General features: G+C 42.7%; 1 protein-coding gene across 1 annotated transcript; it reads right to left on the reverse strand.

The window, feature by feature from the left end:
• On the reverse strand, positions 1-24,592 carry WDR4 (WD repeat domain 4). Its single transcript, XM_027635306.1, has 11 exons — positions 24,412-24,592; positions 23,059-23,121; positions 22,024-22,170; positions 19,609-19,765; positions 18,912-19,024; positions 16,220-16,280; positions 14,836-14,934; positions 9,598-9,662; positions 7,949-8,132; positions 7,017-7,086; positions 1-3,985 (listed from the first exon to the last, which is right to left on the reverse strand). Exons 1-11 carry the CDS (start codon positions 24,582-24,584, stop codon positions 3,804-3,806), a joined length of 1,314 nt encoding a protein of 437 aa, XP_027491107.1. The 5' UTR covers positions 24,585-24,592; the 3' UTR covers positions 1-3,803.
• Positions 24,593-24,603: the final 11 nt, after the last annotated feature.

Below are 24,603 nucleotides of genomic sequence, written 5' to 3' on the forward strand. Positions count from 1 at the left end.
AATTGGCAGCAAGTTTTTATTAGCCTGAAGATAAAGAAACTACATTGTATTGGTTTTTTTTTTTCCAAGAAAGGAACATTTTTGTTTACAGATTTTTTTTGTTTATACAATAAACTGGCTTTCAAAGTTTTGTTAAAAATATAAAGAATGTTCTTAAGCATTACTACTGGGCTGTATTTGGTTAGAATTCCTTCCTGTTATGACAGATAAAAGGTCACACTGTTTAACAGTGTGTTCCTCAAGGGGGTCTGGTGAAATCCCAGCAATGGGAGTAGGAAGCTTATGTTTTGGTTTAAAATGCTGAGGCAAAGAAACACGTTATTGTTTCAACTTTTTCCCTACCTGCATTTTTAAAAGCTCCTGGGATTGTCAGTGCTCAGGACAGAAGCAGGGTAGCTGCATAACCACCACAAAAAATTCTAGTGTAATGTGGGGTGAACTCCCATGGCCTGCAAATATCCCTTGCAATGGTTTGAGAGCTTCCAGTTCTGCTATAAAACTACACCCTCCTTGACCCATCCCCTTTTTGCCAGGCACAGATACAGGCTTTGGTTCAAGTTCAGAAAATAAACACAATCAAGTGACATCAGGTTCAACCACTAGAAAGAAATAGTTCAAATACCAGGGAGAGGAGTGTTGTCTCCCTCTGCAGCAGTGGTATTCACTCCCTTTTAATGATCTGCGGGTGTTTTCCAACCAAGGCACATTGGAAAAATGTCTAAAAGAAGGATTTAGACCTTCCAGCAAGTTTCATGGATCCCTTCAAAGCAATCCACAGACACACAGATGGTCTCAGCACCGAAGCTCAGGACCTGTTGTGTGCAGAAAAGGAAACATGAAATGAAATAGGAAAGGCGAGGAAAACTTGCAGGAAAAAAGAACAAAAAGGCCTGAACCATCTGCCAGATATCACATCTCATGTCACTCCCACACACCACGATCTGTCATGAGTTCAAGCACTGGAAGAAATTTTGGGTTTCTTCCAGGACAGCAGGCAGGGTAAGGATCACTGTCAAGGTCTACCCTGTGCTGAGAAAGCGGCTGGGGAAAAATATCCCTCAGGGATAGGAATTGCCATGTCAGTCTCTGACCCTTTAGAAGTGTAATAATATTGATGTTCACGCTGAAACCTCACATAGGATCTGTCACCAACCCACTGAAAACAGTTACCTGTGTTGTCCTCAGACGATTTTCCTCCTCTCTAAGTAAATGGTTTTGTTTATGCATATGGACTCCTAACACTCAACATCAAAGCTGCTAAACACAAGGCAGGATTGGGCAAAAACCTCTGGTGAGCAGGAATGTCACAGAGAGGAGGCGACTTGCTGTGTCAGCCCTGCATGCTCACAGCTTCCAGCATCCCTGGAAGTGTGTCCATGCCCTGGAAGTGTTCAAGGTCAGGTTGGACAGGGTTTTGAACAACCTGGTTAGTGGGAGGTTCCCTGCCCAAGGCAGGGTATTGGAACTGGATGATCTTTAAGGTCCCTTTCAACCCAAACCACTCCGTGATCCCTGCATCTATCTTGTGCTCAGGATAGAGCATCAGAGCAATTCTTGGGACCAGCCCACATGACCTCAGAAGACTTGGCAAAAATAATGGTTTGTTGACACAAAAAAGCCCTGCCTTTAGCTCACACCACCCCCCCAAAAACAGCATACTTGGTGACATGCAGAAGTGATCCAAAACAGACTCCTGCTGCAGATTCAAATTTGTTCAAAAATGTTGCAGCTGGCATTGTACCAGCAGGCTTCATGAGGGGTAAAAATTCATTCCTTTATCATAGCTAGCAAAAAATCCAATCAGAACCTTTTCCTCCTGTCCTGTCTGGTTCACAGGCAGTGTGAATACTGGCCTATTTCTGGTATGATTGTACTGAACCTGCCCAACAGCAAACTCTTCTCCCAAATAATCATGAAGTTTCCTTAATTGACTCCCCAGCTGCTTTCCCTAGAGCTGCTCTCAAATAAGATAGATAAATAAAAGAACTATAAAGCTTTAACAGCCACCATCATATAGCAGGTGTTCCAGTCTCCAAGCCACTGTTCTTACCCACTATCAAGCACTTCAGATTGCAATTTCTCATCCCTTCTTGAGGACCAAGAAAAATACTCGGCACCAGTGTTGTACCCCCATAGTTACTGTTCCAGATACAATCCTAAAGGTTTTCACCTCATACCATCCTGGATTTACAGGGTTTTTAATCCTAGCTTCTCATCAGCGTGGGATTTAGGCAAACTACCAGCATTATCCAGAGCACTCAACTGCTTTTGAGATTCCCAAACAAGATGCTTCAGATCCCTGATACATGGATATTGGACAGAGGGGCTGAATTGCTACACTGGACCATGATCTTTATGGACATGCATTCTTATGTAACTGCATGTAATAGAAACTACACATTTTACTCTTGCCAGGGCAGCTCCTGCCAGAATTGTGACTTTTAACCAGACCTTTACCACCCTTAACACTGCAATTTCTGTCCAAAGAGACCTTTGCCAAGGCAGAACGTTCTTTACCTAAAAGGAGTTACAAAAAGAAATCACACCTCAGAGGTGAAGGAGTGGCTCTGTACTAATGCACCTGACATGCTTTAAGGGGCACTTCCAAACAGAAGGAATGTGAAAATCCATGTGACATCCAACAGCACAGAAGAGTTGTGGCCTCTGGGACACACAGTGAGGACAAGACTGGATTTGAGCAGACATGAACAGAAAGTTCTGCTTCACACCTGACAACCTCAAAACAAGCTACATCTCAAAATGTCTCAAACATTAGTGTAGCTAGAATTCGAGTGCAAAAATTTTAAGTGTCCAGATACTCCAGAGGGGAGAGCTACATAAAGAGACCTACAGAACTATTCATGGTTCATAGGTTCATTCTGAATACTTTTAATGGATTGTACAGATTTCTACACCTGGTTTTGTAAAGTACATTTTATTCCATACAGGACATGATACCATCTGGTAGATGAACACATCTTCTGCCCCATGATGAAGCAACAAGTGATCCCCTAAGGTTCTGGTTGATAACTTTTCAAAAAGATGTATTTCTTGGCTAATTGCAACATGGAAGAGTTCTTGCTGAAGAAAGCAGGATGCACTCCAGGTTTTGCTCACAGGCCTCTCAAATGATTTTTACAGACACAGCAGGATCATATTGCAATAGAAGGGTCTTCCAATAACACAAAAGTTGACTGACACATTTTACTTTTACTTTGTAAATAAAAAATCAACTTTTTCACTTCTTCCTATAGAAATATTTCACAAGTAAGAAGCAATGGATTAGAAACTAGGCAGAATCCCAACCATGTAAACTGAAGGGAAGACAAAGAGAAATTCTCAGCTAAAACTTCTCATATACAGCAAGAATTTTGCTACATTCCCTTTCCCATAGCCAGGTACACTAAGTTAGATATATTAACTAAGAAAACTTTTAGAAAGTTTAAAAAAACCCAAAACCAAACCAAAAGAAAATCACATCAGGTGTGTTTCCACCTGAAGAAGAAAGCCTGGACACAGTAGGCAAAAAGAAGATCCTGTTTCAAGGAAAATACCATCTCCAATATTCATATGTCATGCATCAGAGATTCCCAGGACTGAACCACTAACACTGAGTGCTGCTAAAGCTCAGGCATATTGTAAATGCATTATGTGCTGCAAGCAGGATGTTGTCACATCAGGTTACCTGAAAACCTGAATAAAAGTTTAAACCAGTCTTCTTCCAGAATTCATTTTACATATAAAAACAGTCTGCAGTTGGATCACCTCCTTTCATCAAGGCAAAAGGTACAAGTTAACAACAGTCATAGTGATGACTCTTCAGCCTTCATCTTTTTTTTTGTCTGTCCATTGGAACCACATTGCAGATTCTGCCTTTTCTTTTTCTGCTGCTGTAACCTTTCCTCCTTCCTCTGTAGATATTCATCCATGTTATCAAATGAAGCCTTGTAGAGGTGTCTGTAGTAGCTTCCTGCACCAACAAAACCTGCAGTTGGGCAAAGCAAGATGACAAGTGTTAATTCCCTTAGCAGTCTCATCAATTACTTCCTGCACTGTAACTATGGATAGTGGCATTTCAACTCATTTACTGTGGTCCTACACAGGACCACAGCTTTATCAGTTTTCCAGTACCTATAGGGGGCTTACAAGAATGTTGGAGAAGGACTTTCCACAAGGGCATGTAGTATTAGGACAAGGGGGAATGGTCTTAAGCTGAAGGAGGGAAGATTTAGATTAGATGTTGGGAAGAAATTCCTCCCTGTGAAGGTGGTGAGACACTGGAACAGTGTGGCTGCCCATCCCTGGAAGTGTCCAAGGCCAGGTTGGACAGGGGTTGAAGCAACCTGGCCTAGTGGAAGGTGTCCCTATCCATGGCAGGGGTTTGGAATGAGATCATCTTTAATGTCCCTTCCAACCCAAACCACTCTGTGATTAAATATTAATATTTACCCTGTGTAAGCCCCATTTGTGTTGGCAAGCATCTGTTCAGCATTCACACAACCAGGCATAACCTCTATTTTTAGGCTAAAAAATTCATAGAGAGGCAAGCACCTGATGTGGAAGCAAAGAGAGGATGCAGCTCTCCTCACATGCTGGACACTTGGAGACTTCAAGGCTTCTGTTTTTGAAATGACTGCAGTCCTGATGTCCCATTGGAGTTGTCCCCCAAGACAACTCCCCCCAAGGTCGTTGCTACCTAACTGTGCTCAGCTACTTTTCCCTGGAGTACTAACTTTAAAGAAGCCCAAAGGAGTAGACTTCAAGCAGTTATGTCCTACAGCACACACACATTTCTAAGCACTCACTCCAATGATTTTGTTACATCTTCTGTGAATTCAGTATAATATTCCTCACACTGAGGCTGTAGATTTAGATGAATTTAACAGGGAACTAACTGCTATCCAAAAATCCCCAACCAGATTGTGTCTGTAGAGAATATAGGAAAAGACTATCTGGTTAGGTCCACATTTCTAAAAAAAGCCAGTTACCTCCTGTTCTCTTTGTATTCCCACCCTTTCCCACATACCAAAATTCATGATCTTAAAGGAGAAATGCAGGGAAACCCATGATTTGCTAAGGTTTGGTCCTGAAGCTACTGTAATGTATATACAGCATCCCCCTGTTTCTCGGTAGACAGACAAAGCAACTTTCCCTTGCTGGTTCTCAGACTTTCAGGGGTTTTGCACTCACACAGTAATGTCTTTTTTGGCCTTTTGCCCTGGGAGACATGGTGTGCTGTCAGCTAAAATATTCTTGCTACCCACCACTTGATCAGCCTGCACTAAATCTCACTCTACCTTTTTCTGTTATAACACAATTTCACTGTTCAGTGTGAACTAAAGGGAAATGGCTTCAGACTGAGAGGAGGTTTAGATTAGACATTAGGAAACAAATTGTTTACTATGAGGGTGGTGAGGCCCTGGCACAGGTTGCCCAGAGAAGCTGTGGCTGCCCCATCCCTGGAAGTGTCCAAGGCCAGGTTGGACAGGGTTTGGAGGAACCTGGGATAGTGGAAGGTGTCCCTGCCCATGGCAGGGGTTGGAACAAGATGATCTTTAAGGTCCTTTCCAACCCAAACTATTCTATGATTCTGTGATACTTCCAGACTGACTGATGTATCTTAAATCCAACAGAATCCTCAGCCAGGTTAAACAAGGACAATATGCAGGCATTAAGACTGGATTTAAGCAATGTAAGACTGGATTTAAACAACGTAATGATCACTTTTTTTAGGAGATGTAACTACCTTTGAATCACTAATTATGCACTGGAATAAGTGCTCATCAAGTGAGCCTCCCCTTACTAATTAGCAATAATGAACCCTGTCATCTGAGCCGTCCTCCCTCTCCCAGCTGCAGACACAGCCGGGTACCTCCTATCAGTCATTTGTTCCACGGGCTAATTATGCTCAGAACCTCTTCCCCTGCCTGCTCTTTTTCCTTCTCTGTGCTCATTTTCACTCAGACCTCATACTCCTAATTATCTGCCTGGCTGTGAACTATTAAGCCTGCAACGTCTACATGCAAACACCTCCCTTCTAGAGGAGTACCTGACTTAGATTTCAAAGACTGTACCAACTTAATTACCACTTAATGACCAACTTAATGACAGCTACATGCTAAATCAACACTAGATATTAAGGAGACTTTACACCAGACTGCACATTCCTGCAACTCTTCCATCTTTACATATGGCCACCATGAACAGACCAAAAGACTGGGGAGAACTGTAACACTTTCTTTAAGGAAGGCTCCCAGTCTCCCAGTGAAGTACAGGAGAGAAATTTCAATTAATAAAGTCTCAATACATAATTGAGACTTTAGTATATACCACAACCCTTCTCTACCCTGCACCACCACTGCCATTATTTCAGCTTCTAAATAAAGCTGGGTGTTTTTTAAACACAAAAAAATCCTGGAAACATTGGGTGCTTCTGAACTAGTAAAGCAGGCATTATTTTTTTTTCTGCCAGAGACTGGAAGTGGCGTAGAAATTAAGAACAAAATGAGCCATCCCTGGTATTAATCAATGTCATCTGTGATATCATCCAGGGTCACACCTTCCAGCCACAGCAGGCTCCACGAACTCTGCCTTGCCAAGGTGGATCTGTATGGCCCATTTTTACAGCAAAGCTGCTCCTCCCATGGTTATTCCATTCTAACTGGCTCCACTGTACCTCTGATAAAAGTGTCACACCCAGGCAAGAGACAGGACAAACAACTGTACATGACATGACAGCAGGAAGACAGACTCCAGCAGCTCTGCCACAGGGTGTTGAGACACATCCCTGTGATAAGGTGTCTACGGGAAACACTTATAATCCTGCAATTCAGCTCTAAATCCCTACATCATTTTGTGATAACAGTAACCTGAACACACTTCATGATCTACATTCACTTCCCAGTGATGAAACTGAGAAAACACCTGAACTGACCTCAACTCTAATCTTGTTCCTAAATCATGTTCTTTAGCTGCAAAAAATTGCATTCCCTGGGCCTTCAGGCCAAATTTCTCACCTTCGAACACCGTCCAGTTGTCTTGAATATATTTTGACATCTTCTGCAATCCTTTGTCATCAGTTACAGCCTGGGGAAAGAAGGAATGCTGCATGATATTCTGGGATTATTAAATGATTTAATGTTTCACAGCACAGAGAAAAATGCAACAGCTCTCAGAAGAGTATAGTGACACAGAGCAAGTGTAAGCCCTTCGTGATCTCTTTGGGGCTCCTTTTTCCCAGGACCGGTATTGAAACCCAGACTGAAATCTCGTGTTCTGCTGGGAAAGCTTTGGGGCTCAAATGAAAAGAAACTGGATGCTCACCTACTAATCTGTGAGGAAAAGGAGCATCACAAGAACACATAAGGTCAAAGACCACATTGAAAAGTTTCATTTAAAACCACTTCACAACTAGACCATAATTAGCTGTGCACTCACAAGCATAACAAATGAGTTTCCAGTTGTTTAACAGGCTGTTACAGAGAACCTGATAGCACATCCCTCCAAATTTATTCCCTGTTATAATTCCCTTAATACTCCCAGAATGCCTTGTCCTTCAAAGGATCCCTCAGAGGCAGCCACAAGGAAGGCTGTGTGAAAAGCATTCCTGAGCAAACCAGAAGGGATTTGGTTGTTCCATGTTTTTTTTCTTATCTAACACAGGAAACAGTTTAAAATACTGAGTGCAATGGTTGACAACCACTCTGCTTGATCCTGCTGTTCCAGATGTCAGCTTTGCTGGAGGATACACTGGTATTCATAACAAGCTTCTGACACCTTTGAGTTAAACACAGGTGAGAAACAGAATGAGATGTGCATCTATGGCTTTTATCCTTCTCAGGACATAGAGAAAAGTGCCTTTCATCTTTCATGAAACATAATTAGCTCCATTTTCGTTGTGGTCTCAAGACAACACAAAACATTTAGGATGTTAGCATTAGCAAGGTACCTTCCACTGTCCATCACATGCTCTGTACAACTGAAGAGGAGCTTCCTTGTCTTCCTGCAAAATCCACAGATCTCCCGTTTCCCCAAAAGCAATGTCCCAACCTTTATGCTGCAAAGGGATTTGCTGCTTGTAAACGAGCTGCTGGGCAGTGGCATCGAGCTGAAAGATGTAGACTGTGGGAATGCTTTTGAGAGGGAAAACTTAATTAGCATCATTGCAAAATCCACCTACATCCATCACTTGTAGAGCAAACTATGGACACCCACTCTAATTCCAAGCAGAGCCAAAGCAAAGTCATTAGGAACTGCAAAAAAAAAAAAAAAATACTCTAGCACTTCAAGTGCAGTTTGATTACATGATCTGAGTCAGAAGCTGTAAATACCCAACATGTCAAATGGCTTTTCAAGTGTTACCTGAAAAAAAAGCAGTCAGTGCTGACTTCTGTTTAAAAGAAAAGGTAGTAAAGGGAATTTCATAAGGATTACTAAAGATTTATGTAAGGAAAGTTGTATCATGGCACACTGACCTACAGGGCTTGAAGGAATATGTAGCTGAACACCAGTCAAAATAAACCAGGAAAGGGAGGGGAGGAAGGAATGAAAGGGACAGGACATCTTGACACAGCTGAAGAACACGGCTCTGCCATTGCTCTCTTTTCCACCTCTCCCATCAGCACTCTCTCCTCTAACCACCACAGTCTCCACATGATTCCTGATCTCCCTTGGACAGGCAGGACACTTGAGCTCCCTCCTGAGTGGCCCACCAGGTCCCCATGACAGCCCTGTTTAAAACCACTGGGCTGTGGAGTTGAAAATAAAAGCCTGATGCAGAGCACAATGTGGCCCCTGGCCTAAGGAACAGGGCTTTCCCCTTCCAGGGCCAGTGTGGATGTCCATGCAGAAGGTGCAATGGGAAGCAGCTAAGGCTCCTTACTTTGGCAAAAGAGCAAGGGACAAACTGCCTCTTTCACTGTACAGGCAGCTCTGGCAATCCCTCCCTTTTCCTGTTGGCAAGCTTTTGTCAGGAAGAACACCTTCCTTAGCAGACTTAAGGTGATGTGGAAAGAGGGCTTGTCCATCCCCACAGGACATTGCCCCACCAGATGCATCTGTAAGGCTCCCCAGTGCTCAGGCCCATCAGCTCCTGAGCACCCTCTCCTCACACAGACACACATCTGAACCCAAAAGTCAATGTGGCCTCTCCACAGTTTTAAACAGAATGGCTGAACTCATTTACAGGTAACAGAAGTTTGGCTGCTCCATTGCCACAGCACCCTGAACAAAACGGGACCCAAACCACAGGGTCAGGCACAGCAATTTGGGGAGAACGGGACTCTGGTACATCCAAGCCTCGAGTTTCCTCCTGTGAGGGAAAAGCATCACAAAATCTGCCAAACTGAACCAAGCAGGGTAACCCTTTCGCTCACCTCTGTGCTCAGACCAAGCAAATAAGGACTCAGATGTGCTCAGACCAAGCACAGTAAGGACTCAGAGGCTCCCTGTGAGGCCACAGGCAATGCCTGGGACATTTGGAGATCCACAGTACCAAGTACTGCAGGCTGGGGAAATGCTGGGAGAGCCAGCAGGGAAAGCTGCTCTTGCCTTTGCAGGAGCTGTGAGGATTTTGGGCATTATTCCATTGATTCTTACCTGTCACATAGAATGGCAACATAACCACCTTGACAGCAGTAGGTTATTCTTGACACGGTGTATTTCTATTAGGAATAGAAAAAGAAACATCCTTGTAAGTTAAGACCACTTATGGGCAGAAAATTCACATTCCATTTCACACCTCAGCCTTTAAAATTTAGCAGATGTCTTAATTTACAGCAAGTTAAGCAACATCATTACCTTCAAACTGCAGCCCAATTTATTTTTGTACCAGTGTTTGCTGGTTTATAAACTTTTCCCTTCCACGCTCTCCAGAGATCCAATGTAAAGGTTTGAGTGAACTACTCTTAGCAGACAAACTAACACATGAAGGAAAAGTACACCACCTTCAAATATTCTCTCCTGCAGTGCTGTCAAATGACAAATGCTGATGGCAAAAACATTGACATTGAGCCTGCTCTGCCAGAATATCACACCAGCAGCTTAGATATTACAAACACAGGCTATTAGCTGCTGTTATGGTTGTTAAAAAACAAAGACAGTGATGCATAGCTAATATCCCTAATATCCCTGCTGTGCTGTTTTCAACCTGTGTCTGGGTGAAGCCACACTGCTCCACAGAAAATGTGTTCTGAAGAACAAGGAACAACTGCCTGAGGCCATTTTCCTCATTAAAAAAAACCCCAAAACCAACACAACAACAAAAAAAACCCCCCACATCACACTCCTAATTTAGAAGCTATATAGTTTTGTTTGGGAGAGAAGCAGAGAAATACCTTTGCTGCACAAACCACACTACTTGAAACAAATAACAACTGATTTGTGGTTCCTTGAGTGGGAAGTAAGAACTTGAGAGGAGCAGAGAACCTGCAAGATGATGTCCTGGGGTGCCTTTTTCAGAAGTATCTGTTATATAACGTGAAAGACAAAACTGCAACAGCAGAAGGCAGGTTCTCAAGAATATTTAATAAGCAGTGACAACACCAGCACTTCTGATGACTAAAACCTTACTACTGGAGCAGCAGTGAATTATTTCCTTTAGGGCAGGGAAAATATATCTTCTTGACACTCTGCTGGCAGGATTCTGATGCATCCTCAAGTTTTCCTTACTTTTACCCCCACCTCCTTCCCTAACACAACACTGGTCACTAGACAGAACCTCTGGTTCACTAAGTGAAGCTGAATTTGGGAGTAACCATGGGATTTTAGCCTTGGAGCTACCAGCTGATGTACAGGCATTGTCAGGGTGCTTGCTTTGGAATTTTGCAATCAGTGTAAGGAAGCAAAGCAAGCTGTACAGCTTCCAAATATTCAAGTCTGGAGGTTTAACAGCAGAAGACAACTATTTTGTCAACATTACAGGATGCAACTACTAAAAGATAAACCAACCGTGGGAAAGAAAGTTAATTAGTGGTATAAATACAGCTGAAAAACAGGGTTCCACCGTGCATCTCCAGCAAATGAGAAGAAAAGATCCTCTGTGAGATACAATCTCATGGGAGGGAAGCAAGAACAGCAGGCACACACTTTTCACTCACATGCTCAATTGCCTGCTTGTACAGAAGAGGAGCACTTTATAAAAACCATTATCAAAAGGACTGATATGTTTCAGGGCTCCTGGGAACAGATGGGACTAATCTCTTGCTACTCTGGAGAAATACAAAGTTGTTAGTCCACATTTAGCACCGGGACCCAGGACCCCTGTTTCACACAGACATAAAAAATGCTTATGGTTCCCAATACCTGGTGGGATGAGTGGGCTGAATCAGAAAGGTTCTCTGTAGCTAATAAGTCTAAATGTACTTTCTGCAGTACAGAGCCATTTACACCACAGCTCTGGAGTAGAACTGACAGCTCCTATTTATTGTAAACCACCAGTGAGTTCCTCAGACACTTGAGGGAAGAAGCCAAGAGATACATATATTAACAAAGCTGAAGCATGTGATATTTATTTCTAATAATAAAGCTCTGCCTTTCTACCTGTTGCCTGACAAACATGCAGGAAAGTGCCCACCTACACAGCCAAGTGCTTTGTTAGAGAGACAAAGGGCTCTGTGAACCTCAATTAGGCAGCAGCTTTCCCCCACCCTGACTGGGGGAGGGAGGAGGAGGAGGATGATTTTTGCTTTGAACCAAGTTTTATTCACAGCTGGAAAGAGACAAAAAAAATGTAACTTCTTTCCAAGCTCTTTCCTTCCCATGTGTGGGCAAGTTAACAATCAGCAAAGGAAATGCAAGACCTACAGTAGTATCTTGGTCAAGGACAAGCCTACGAAATCAGTTAAGGAAGAGCTAAAGGAACAGTCTGTGATAAACAGATGTTCACTTGATACTCTCTGAACTAATCAGGGTTTATGCAACACTGTTATCAGCCTGGCAACATGTTAAAATTATATTTTGATGTCATCTGGGAGAAGAGGTGACCCTATAAGAAATTACTGTACTGGTGCACTGGGGTAGAGTTGTGCAATTCACATTCTGGACTTTAAACAAGCTTCTGCTGTCAAGAGGATCAGATGAGGTGAAAGCTCTGAAGCAGGAAAAATATTTATATAGCACTATGGAATTAGAGAATTACTCCCATTCTAGTGGGAAAATGAACTGAGGATCTGCAACCCATCAGCTGAAACCAATGCTACACTGCTCAAAACACTCCTACATTCCCAAAACAGACACATATTCATCATCTGCCAAGCAAAATAAGCCCACATTTTTGTGCTCACATGACCCATCATTACTGATGATTCCATTCTCATTGTGCTTCAAGCTGTGTCTCAAGCTTCAGAGCATTCACAGTGTTTATTAATGGTAAAAATGAATTATAACACTAAAGAGAAGAAAAAGCACTTCCATCCCCACCTGATCTTTGGTTGCAGACTCATTTGCAGACAATGTGCTAATTACAACCTGTAAAGTGCAGACTCAAGAGGTTGTTTCCTTAAATTCAGACTGTTAAATGTCTCACTAGGTTGTGAAGATGATCTGTGATACACCTGGATGCACAGCATGACTAAATACTGTCACCAGACGTCACCTCTGGCATTTCTAGCACTATGATGCCATCAAAACACAAGTCTCCTTTCCCTCTAAAACACCTGTGAGGGTGGGCAGCCAGCAGGATTTCACAGATTCAAGAAACAGGACAGCCTGGGGCTTCCAAAATCACCATCAGGAGACACAGGGAAGTGGATGGAACACGTGCAAAACACTGCAGGAACGGGGTTTATTAACTGATTGCTGTTTATATTTATTAGCTCACAGTTTGTGGGCTTTCCCTTTCTGTCTTTTGCTTACTCACACTGAGGTAAAGAAGCTAAACAGAGACTCCTCAAACAAAGGGCACCCCAGATTTCTCCTGAGACATCAGCATAAAATATATCCTTTGGAAGGCACTTTATCAGGTGTGTTAGGAGACAAGGCAAATGTTATTAAACTGCATTCAAGAGCCTTCAAAAACATTCTGAAAGAGTCAAAAAGTATTTTTAAATCAATTCCTGCCTGCAGTAAGTAAGTTTTTTGAAATTTGTTAGTTTATCTGATGCTACATTTATAGTCCATTACATAGCTTAATATTATTTTGATAAAATTGTAAACAGTGAAGTTAAGATTCAGTGTGAGACCAAGCACTGTTAATTTACATGTAAGCCATCTTACTAAATGCTAAGCCAGACTAAGCAACAAGCAGCAATTTTAAAATTAATCATTGGATTCCCCACTTCACAGCTGGTTGCTTACTAGTCCTCAGTGCTCCTATAAACCTAGAAGGCAAAATATTTTAAAATAAAACCATTATTCCCTACAAAAGAAGTGCCTTGCAATATTGCTGCAGACATGGATTGCATGGCTACCAAACCACATTGTTTCAACAAAGCACTCTTGTTAGCTACTCCCTGAGCCACTTATTTCCAGAAGGTTGTACATGGTAATTCTGTAGGTATGCCTCACACTCAATTCTCCTTTCCTCACTCAAATCCTGCTGCACCCAGACTATCAGTGGATACCAACTAAATGGGCTCATCACCTCATTTTGGAACCCCCGTTTTTTACTTGTGAAAAAACCCAGCAACAGCTTCTTCAAATATTTCAAGCGCCAACATCAAGTTGGAATGAGCCAGAGACCTTGTGAATGTGCATGACAGGTACCTGTGCTTTAAAATACACTTTCAAGCTCAGGAGCAGGTTGAATTGTCCATATAGATACCACCCAGAATCCCTGCTAACAGGAACTCTGGGCCAAACCCAAAAGATTTCCAATATCTGAGCCTTGAAAGCTGTGATCCAAGCGGCTTCCAAGTGTGTGGAGAGGCCAAGCACAACATACTTTTGACTACCCAAACCACAACATAACACAAGGGAGGGAAGACAGAGCTTGTCAGTTCAATTCCAGCTTGGATATGGATTCCACAGTGGATCTGTCTCAAAAGCCATGCATGGATACAGGCTTCCCATTACCTAACACCTGGGAAACAGCTGTGGTCTTCAGGGAAAGAAGTGTTTTTAGACATTCCCACGACAAACACACCCAGCAGGATGGGTGGTAACTCTTAAACAACCCAACAGGTTAGCAGCTGGTTTAACACCAGCCACACAGCAGGGACAGGGACTGGTGCTGTTTGACTGCTAACAGGTCTTCTGATAACCACAGCACAAGAAAAAACAAAACCAGAGATCAAACACAACCAGAACGACTGCTCACATCAGAGTAACACCTCAGATCACAGCAGCACCCCAAATTGTGTGTGTGACACCACTCAAGTACAGGCTGGAAGCTCAGGAGAGCTCCTGGGGTATTCAGTTTTCACATAAGACTCATAGATTTTAATTTTGGACACTATCCAGCTGCAGAACAACCTAAAGGAACAAGCCCAGTTTTGACTCCACAGGGCAGTACTGCAGATCACTGGTTACAAATATTACAAAGCTGCTTTTTTGCTCAGAAAAATTGCAACTTTAACACTTCATTTGAAATTTTAAGCATTTTAAAAAAATGGGTGAATGTTTAGATCTTTCCAACATATTGCCTGGTTAACATAGCACCTGTGTTTTTGGAAAAAAATTCAAGAGAAGGCTTTGTCCACCATGCAGAACTTGTATTTGGGAAGAATTACAAGCAGCTTCTTCTGGTCACTGCTTGGTACTTTTTATAAATGCACACAAGACACAGGAATGGATTTCAGGGACTTTCCTCCTTTCCCAAAATCCCAGGCTACTGTAACAGTTTTTAGGTCTCACATAAGTTCTCTACTCACTGACTGGAGACACTTTTAACAAAATTACCTGGTCAGTTTTGGCTGCCTCAGGCCCACAGATGCTGCTTAGCTGACAGCAGTGCACTTCTTCTCCACTTTTATACTCCCAGAGTCTCAGAGTCGAGTCCTGGACAGATGGCAGTGGACACAAGTCTATTACTAACAGCACCTCAGGCAAAGAGAAGTCACTCATGGCCTTCAGCTAAACCTTATTTCCCTGAAGAGCTCCCCACAGAAGCTGCTAAATAGTCACTTAGTTAAGACCTCAAATTGCAGATAAAGCATTTTAATTAACATAATTTTCCCCTCTCTTCTAAATTATTCAATCATGCTAATTTTAATTCCCCTTTTGAAGTGGAAATTGGGTAGCTGGAGAAGTGCATTTCAAGTCTGTCTCCAATAACACAGTAACACATGTGCTCAGCATTCTAATGGCAATTCTTTCAGGCTGCCCTTCTCTGCCCCCTGCTCTTGTTATCATCCAAATTCTCATTTGATTTAGTAACCTCCTGGAGAGAAGTTAAACACCTCTCTGGAAAAACAGAGTCATGAAAGGGCATTTGCTAACAATGAAATATGCTCGTGCACAGCACTAACACTAGAGCTGCTTAAATAATTAGAGGGACAAGAGCCTTAGGGAAGCAAATGCTAAGAATTATTATGATCTTCACAGAACACACTGCTTGTTTCCTATGCAGTTTTGGTAGTCTGGGAAACAAAGAATATTGTTTCCCTTCTTTTAGACCAACACCATCTACCTGCTCTGTGCAGATCTGGCATGGCAGCAGGATGCCATCAATTTAGGAAAAGGGCTGGGGAGGGAAAGGAGGGAAAACTCCCTTCTTCAGTCCTCACCCAAGCACTGTGCAGCACTGCACTGCAACCTCTACACAACATGCTCTGGATGAGGACATACTGACAAGAACATAATTCAGAGCAAGTCTCACAAGGGAAAGCACACGGGAGGGTGTAGAGAGGACAGTTGCCTCATTTTAAAACCTCTAAAAAACAATAATCTTTGATTCTAAGTTGTTCATTCTCAAGACACTCATCATCATGGCAGGCTGGCACAAAACCCATTTGATTCAAAGTTGTTCAATGGCCCAATGATTGAAGTTTGTCTGTGCTCCAAAGCAAGCATTCACGTTGAAGAAATACTCAGGACATTGATTTTGCCATCCCAGAGATATTTTTACTATAAGCACAGTAAAAGGTTCTTATATGATCTACCAATAGAGTGGCTGAATACTGAACAGAAAGCCAAGAAAAGGAGGGAAGGAGAGAAGAAGACTGTGCTGTAAACTAGGAAAGATTATTCCAAATATCCCAAGGTACTTGGCCAAACCACTAGTCTAAAGTTTAAAAAAAAAAAGAAAACAAAACACTTTTTTCAAAGAAATTGCAATACATACCCCAGAGGCTGACAACAGCAGATCAGGACAGTTGGGTATTACAAATATTTTGCTTACAAACCTAAAGGGAAAGCAGTCAAAAGTTGAACTCTCTTGCATGACACTCTGGTCTTTAAACACACACAGTAAGAAAAACCACCAACTTTAAAGAGAACCTTAAAATAAACAGACTTTCCACATCAAGATAATGAGGAGGAAGAAAAAAACAGGTCTATGGTACTTAGTATATATGCACTACACAAACTACTGACTTTCTACTTAATAAAGAAATATATTTCCCCATCTGCACTCAGGGAATTCTACTGACTTCCTCCCAGCTGAGAACACTGTCATTTAGAACAAAAAATGCCAGTGGAGACAGATGTACTCAGGTAGCATGTTGCCCTTTCTCAGTCCATGATGCACATTAAAAACATGAACCAACAGATTCTTTTAAAACACACCAGTGATAGTTTTAATACTCTGTGTCTACCATGACTTGTCTTTGGTGAGTACCAAGGACCTGAACTTTTGGAGTTCATCATTATCTTAGAGCTCAGCAACCTAAAGTACAGTGACCTGAGCAGAACATTACCTGAGTGGAACAGTCTTGCTTTTGAAAACAGGCACAATTTTGAGGCCATGGAGTAAAAAAAAACAGAAGAGATTTGGTCACTGTAATACAAAATTTCGTGTCAAAGCAGAAATGGCAGCTGCATGCAGGCAGAATAGATCCAGCAAGAATCACCACGTGCCCCGTGGAGAGGAAAAAATTCAGGACTGTGAAACAAGACAATCACAGCTGCTTTGTGTAACCCTTTCTTATGCATTCCTAATTTAAATATTGATTTTTTTTTAGATGTATTTCAATCATTTCACACTAAGTGCCTTTTCACTCTGCAACCACTGATGAACTCCTTGTGCAGACACAACAGCCCCCATTTAAAAGTGTCTTTCTCATAGAAAGTACTGTGTACACAGTAGGTGGAAACATCAGACATGGATCTGTAAATATGCTACAGACACTCACCTGATCAAAGACTACTCGGATTGTTAATATTATTTTTTTCTTTTATACAATTCGACAAATTCAATTAAATTCTACAGTTTAACCCCCCAAATTATGTTATTAATATCAAACTTCCACTCCAAATTAATCTGTGTTTTAAATGCTCTATTCAAACACCTTAGTGGGCAAGTTTAGATAGGTTGCTACTCATCACTCAAGCTTCCCAGTAACACTCTTTGTTTAACTCCTGTTTTTGACAGAGTGAGTTGACTGCACCATGCTGCATCATCTTAGAATGTGAAGAATGTGAGTGGAAGGGTATTGTTATCCCCAAATAACTCAGCAGCCAGACAAGCAGAATGACATGCCTTCTCCAACATGTGCAGTGGTAGGTATTCTCTGCTACCTGGTCAGTGTGGACTTCAAAATGTAGAAGTAGTCAAATAAAAAAAAACATTGTATGACCCACCTACCCTACTCAAAAACCCACGAAACCACGCAGAGCTGGAAGGCAAAGTCAAAAGAATTTGAGAATACCACAACTGATAGACATTTTAAGCAGTAAAATGTAAAAGAGAAAAGACTTAAAAGCTTATTTGCCTTTTGAGTCATGGGCAGGGACCCCTTCCCCTAGACCAGGTTGCTCAGATCCCCATCCAACTTAGCTTTGAACAGTTCCAGGGATGGGGCATCCATAACCTCCCTGGGCAACCTATGCCAGGGCCTCACCACCCACTTTTTCCTAATATCTAAACTTACTCTTTCATTTTGAAGCCATTTCCCCTTGTCCTGTCACTCCAGGCTCTTATAAATAGTCTCTCTCCATCTTTCTTGTAGGTTCCCTTCCTTGAATATATTTAATGGGATCATACTTCAGTCTCCAGCACACTACAGTCCTACTGTCCAGGCAGAACCTCCAAGTCTGAGCTCTGCATTGAGATGCCATTAAATTAATTATCATATGCTTAGACCACAAAGACTTCCTAAGACTAAGGTAGGCTCCATCCTGAACCAACAATCTCTATGCTCTGAAGCCTCCTGTGGCCAACAGGATTCTGCTCCTCTACTCTGGTGAGATCCCAAAGGAGTGCTGTGTCCAGCTCTGGAGTCCCCAGGTCCAAAAAAGATATGGACCTGTTGGAACAGGTCCAGAGGAGGCCATCAAAATGATCAATGGGCTGGAGCACCTCTGCTATGAAGACAGGCTGAGGGAATTGGGGGTTGTTCAGCCTGGAGAAGAGAAGGCTCTAGGGACACCTTACTCCATTCTAGCACCTAAACGGGGATTATAAAAAAGACGGGGACAGAGTTTTTTAGAAGGGCCTGCTGCAACAGGACAAGGGGTACTGGCTTTAAACTAAGAGCCTACTTTCAGACTAGACACAAGAAAGAAATTTTTTTTACAGTGAGGGTGGTGAAACACTGGAACAGGCTGTCCAGAGAGATGGTGGATGCCCCATCCCTGGAAACATTCCAGGCCAGGTTGGACAGGGCTCTGAGCAACCTGATCTAGTTGAAGATGTCCCTGCTTATTGCAGGGGGTTTGGATTAGATGACTTTTAACCCTTCCAACCCAGACCATTCAATGACTCTATCTCAGACCAGGGTGTTGTTTAATATGATTTGAGGAGACAATTTCATACACTGAAGGTGGATGTGCAGGCAAGAGCTGCACACAATGACTTTTGCCCAAAGTGAACTCACTCTCTGTGCCCCATACAGTAGGATACAATACTGTAAGGAGCCTTTGTCAAGCTGACTCTGATCTTCTCATCTCTGTCTGCAGAGAGGATGTACTGGTCATCAGGACTCAGAGCCTGTTGGTAAAGGAAGAGTTTTAGTGCCCAGTAGTTCAATGCTTGTAACTCTACTTAACTAAGAAAACAGAAAAGCAGTAAACTATCTGTATCTCCTCACTCCAAAAGACAGCTGAAAACACTAAGCCTCTCTTTTCCCCTGACAATTTAAGCATAAATCTTTATGACAGTAATTTTCTCCCTCACTAAGACAAGTGATGTTGACTTCCAAGTCCAGTGAAAGCCACTGTTCAGGTGGAAATCCCACTGATATTAAAAAGAAACTTATCACATTGAAACAGCTCAACTGACATGACAGACTGGGTGAATTCCCATATATATTCCATCACCAAATCTTTTTCAATATTCCCAGAACACATAACCCTTTTGATAAGCTTCTTTCCTTGCCAAACTTTGATGCCATGAACTCATCTGAGAAGTAATCAAGTCCACATACATTATATTAAAAAAATCCCTCATAAATCTGGGACAAAAGCAACAATCCCTCATAAATCTGGGACAAAAGCAACAATCCCTCATAAATCTGGGACAAACACAAGCAGGAATGCAGGTTTGTACAGCAGATACACAATGCACACACTCACCACATCCAACAGCAGAGACACATGACCCAGCTCAAGTTTTCCATCTGCCTGAGGTTCTGTTATTGAGTAAGAATAGACATCACCAGACTTGTCTGCAACGAAAATCTTATCCTCTGCAGCTGTAATAACCAGGGCTGTGCATCTCCTGTTCACAAACCTAAAAGAAAAATGGCACAGTTTGAACAGCTCTGGAGGACAGATTCAGCAAGTCTGAAAGTAAAACACACCAAGAGACTGCACAAAAAAAACCCCTCTCAAATGCAACATTCTCGAAATGGCAGCAATGAGAATAACATTATGGGGCTGAAATAGCACTTTTGAGAACTAGTGAATGTCTGAACTATGTAATAGCAAACACCTGGGGGGAGAAAAAAAAAAAGGAGATCATTAAAAGCTGCATGACTGCATTTTGCTTTGGTACCTACTCAACTGAGCACTTGGCCTAGGCAGCATGCCAGGACTCTAAAGAAGGCCAATGATCTTTCTTGCACTCTCCATAACAAAAATACAAGTTAAACATGCAGAAAAGACAAGGTAGGATTTGTCCTTTGGAGCAACACATTTAAAAACTGGGTAGAAACTACTTTTCCAGTCGCCACTTTGTGCTGTGAAAAGAAGCCCTTCCTCACAGCCTGAGTCAGAGCCACAGTCTCAGGGCACCTTGTTCAGGCAAAGCCCTGAACTTGAACTCTGACTTTCCCTCATCATCTGCCAGCATCTTACAGTTCCAGTTGCCAGTGTAGCAGGTAACAGTTTTCTTACAACTACTCAGGTAAATGTAAGGACCATATATGCCAGAAAACTTATGTCCTGTTTGTTAACACAGGCCTGTGGATGCCAAGGATCATGTGGAATGGACATTTATATTCACCCACTCTGAAATTCAGTGGCCATCTGGAAGCAAAAAACCAATATACTACACTTCAGGTAGGAAGACAGAAATTCTAATCATTTTTAGGGGCTGTTTAAAGGAACACCACAACAACAGGAATTGTATAGGACAAGAATGCCTACTAACACACTGCAGGCCAGGCAACACAGTCCCAAAACAGGTTACCTTGCCAACAAGAATAAGTCTCGCTCCAAATTCATTGTTCTACTCGGGATCTTAAGCACAAAGATTCAACAGTTCCCCTTTGTCTGAAATGAGCTGACTACAAAAGGCAGCACCACGCGAAACTTATACAGCCTGCCACAAAACACAGATGAAAGTTACAGAGCTCAATTTTGGCATTCCCTTATCCATGCACACAGCCTTTAGTCTGTTTCCCAGTTTCCTAATAGGAGGTAATGACGTTCCCAAAAATATCCAGCTGTGGTCCTAGTTGGCCTTTTCGCAGAAACTAAACCACCCAACAATTATCCAAGGGCACGTTACAGGCAAGACACACAAGGCAGGGCAGCAGGGAAGGCAGGACACAGAATGAACAGAATTTGCCATTTCTGGCTTTGTCACAGAATCACAGAATATCCTGAGCTGGATGGGACCCACAAAGATCATCAAAGTCCTACTCCTGACCCTGCACCTTGAGCTCTGCCAGCCTTGGTGCCGTGACCACTGCCCTGGGGACCCTGTTCCAGAGTCCAACCACCCTCTGGGGGAAGAACCTTTTCCTAATATCCAACCTAAACCTCCCTGACACAACTTCATGCCATGATTACTTCCTCACTCCAACACTGTTTAACCCACCAAAGGTCCATCCTGTACCCTACACACACAGCCAAGCTACAGACATTCCATTTTGGCTTGCAACCAGGGCCTCACATTTGTCAGAGACCACCAAAAGCAGAGTTGTCACAAGCTCAGCTACTTTCTCATAAAGCCCTTCCTGGTCCTTTTTTTTTTTGTACAGACAATTGTCACAAGTAGCAGCAGAAAACTTGTAACTGGAGGACCTCTGGTGGACAGCTGCAGGCTGTTTCCTCAGGAGGAATGTACAGAAGGAAAAGAGCTGCAGCACTTCTAAAGATGTGCTTTAAAAAAAAGTCACAAACTCCCCAAAACATCTTCTCCTCCAAATCAAAACAGACAATGCACTCACTGAACTGCTCAGCATCACTATTACAGACCCCAATCTTAAGTGTTCACGAGGAGTGGGTATAGTTTCAGTTCTTAAAGACGTAAATACTGTCTTTTGGAATAAGAAAAGAGATTATCCTCCCTTGGCCAATGATATAAATATCTGCAGTCTCACTCTTGGTGTGGGGCAGACCATGCATCATTTCTTAACAAATATCTCTGAAGTCCCAAAAACATTCAATTCTTTTGAGCAAGGGAAAATAAAAAACAACCAGAAAACCAAAAAAAGCTTAGTGATAACAAATATCAACAGACCAAGTATTCCTGTTTTAGAACCCTGAATCAATCAGCCATAACTCCATAACAAAGTGACATTCAACATCCTGCTGCCTTACCTGACACTAACACATTCCCAGGAAGGTTTTGTCCGGAACAGGATCAGACGTTTGTTGTCATCTGTCAAGGCAAAATAATCCCCTGATGGGGAGAAGGCAAAAGCCAGGATGTCATCAGTTCCTTTATCTGTTGCTTTTCCATCCTGCCTAAGAGAGAGAAGGGGAATAGTTCACAACAAGAGACACTAAAGTCCTTGAGAAGGTTGTTCTTACACCACCACGAAGGCTCGTGAAGAACAAAGCAAAATCCTAAAAAGTTTTATTTATGCTTAAAAGGTTCAGCCAATTTGAACATTAATACAAAGAAAAAAGCCAAGGAAAAGAAAACTGATATAAAGTCTAAGCCTTGCCTGAATACCTGCTTTAACAAACAAACAAACCATGCTAGAGTTTGTGCTTTCAGAGCTTGATTCAAAGTTAGGTGAAATCAGTAAGACTGGCTACAGGTAAAATAATGTCCACTGGTTGAATTTAAACTAAGAAAAATACTTTTTCAGTTTTGAACTCTCGTGACTTAGAGAATGGACCTGAAGGAGAAGTTATGTAACTGGTCTGTGGGGTCTTTTTTTTTGTCTTAGATGGTATAATAAAAAATGCAGCATTTTTACATAAATGTCTTGAATGAGAACAATCACTGGGATTCATTTACTACAGAATCACAGAACGGTTTGGGTTGGAAGGGACCTTAAAGATTATCTCATTCCAACTCCCCTGCCATTTGGGCAGGGAAACTTTTCATTAGACCAGGTTGCTCAGAGCCCCATCCAGCCTGGCCTTGAACACTTAACAGGGATGGGGCATCCACAGCTTCCCTGTACTACTGGTGTTTCTCTAAAAAAGAAAAAGGAGTACACTGACGCCTCTGGAACAAAACAAAGAAAAACATACACACAAACCCATCAGGGTTAGCAAAACCAACCCATCACCTGCTCAAGGAGTCATCCTGTGACTCTTTTATTGCCTTCACTGCCACACCACCTCAGGAGGAGATGCCCCCTCCAGGAACACAGAGATTGCCAGAGCAGATTTCCTCACCCTTTATCTCCCAAGGTCTTCTTCTCCGCGCTGACACAATCGTACACGAAGAGACTCTCACCACTGCAAAATAAAAACAAGACTAAACCCACTGGGACTAGAACAACCATGAGCTTAACTAAAAAGGGTGCCAACTCTTATAACCATGCTCTTATTTCATGGTTTCTTGCACAGCTGACCCCCATCTTGAGGGACAACCTCTGCCCAAGGGGGCTCCCAGAGCGCTGCAGATGTGGCCGAAGCTTAAAACCTTGGATTGCACACAGATGCCAAAAAAAGAAATCATCATCCACTGGCAAAGTAACCCTGTATTTTACATATATTTCACTTGTGTCAGACTTGACCCATCTGTCAGCAGCATTCACCCAGTCACAGAATCATAGAATCGTCAGGTTTGGAAGGGACCTCTGGAGATCATCCAGTCCAAGGCAGGGTCACCTGGAGCAGGTGACACAGGAACTCCTCCAGGTGGGTTTGGAAATGTCTCCAGAGAGGGAGACTCCATGTCCTCCCTGTGTAGCTGCCCCAGGGCTCTCCCACCCTCAAGGTACAGAAGTTCACCCTCATGTTGAGGTGGAACTTCTTGTGTTTTATTTTAGGGCCGTTGCTCCTTGTCCTGTCGCTGGGCACCACAGAAAAGAGCCTGGTACCATCCTCCAACACCCATCTTGGAGATATTTATGTGCATCTTACTCATAGACACCAAACACAGTTATTTTGTATGTGATTCTTGTGGATGGTCCTTTCCAGGAGCTGGACTGGATGATCCTTGTGAGTGCCTTCCAACCCAGCATATTCTGTGAGATATTTATATATGCACACACATATCGATGTACTCTCTATATAATTCTGTATTATATATTATTATATATATTATATACATTTATAGTTTTAAATAAAAGCTATATGTTACATATATTATATGTGTGTGTCTATATTATATAACTGCATATTATTATATGTTCTGCTACATATGTTGTATACATTTATCACTAAATACATAATCTATGTTATGTGCATACATGTATACTTTATATATATGTATATGTGTACACATATATAAATGTGCGCATTTATATGTGTACATATATATATATTATGTACGTAACACATATATAATCTATATGTTACGTACAGTCGTTCACGAGGCAGTAACCGGCACCTGGTGGAGGAAAACCGTGAAAGTATAGAAAGTTTAAAAGCCAAGTCTCTGTAGCAGAAAACGCCGACAAGGAGCGCGAAAAAGCCACAGAAAGCAGCTCCGGCAGCGGCTCCGGGGCTCTCCCCTCACCTCCCACCGCAGGGCACACGCACGGCCGGACAGGCCCCGCCGCAAACCCGCCCAGCACTGACCCGGGCTCCCCACACCGCGCCGCCAGCAGCCGCCCCCCGCCGCTGGCCACCATCACGGCCCCGCGGAGCGCCAGGGCCGGGCGGGCCGCGGGGCTACGACCTCCGCCGGTGGCTCCATCGGTGCCTCCATCGCCGGTGGCTCCTTCTCCTCCTCCTCCCTCAGCGCCCGCCATGCGCCCGCGCCGCCGCGTA

The sequence above is a fragment of the Corapipo altera genome, unplaced genomic scaffold, assembly GCF_003945725.1.
Source record: "Corapipo altera isolate COAL_440 unplaced genomic scaffold, ASM394572v1 0, whole genome shotgun sequence".
Lineage (NCBI taxonomy): Eukaryota > Metazoa > Chordata > Aves > Passeriformes > Pipridae > Corapipo > Corapipo altera.

Coding starts and splice junctions, on each gene's coding strand:
- WDR4 (XM_027635306.1), bottom strand. CDS start 24,584: ATGGCGGGCGCTGAGGGAGGAGGAGGAGAAGGAGCCACCGGCGATGGA. Junction 22,171..23,058: donor AAGACCTTGGGAGATAAAGG/GTGAGGAAATCT, acceptor TCTCTCTCTTAG/GCAGGATGGAAAAGCAACAG. Junction 8,133..9,597: donor GTTGCCATTCTATGTGACAG/GTAAGAATCAAT, acceptor CCCTCTCAAAAG/CATTCCCACAGTCTACATCT.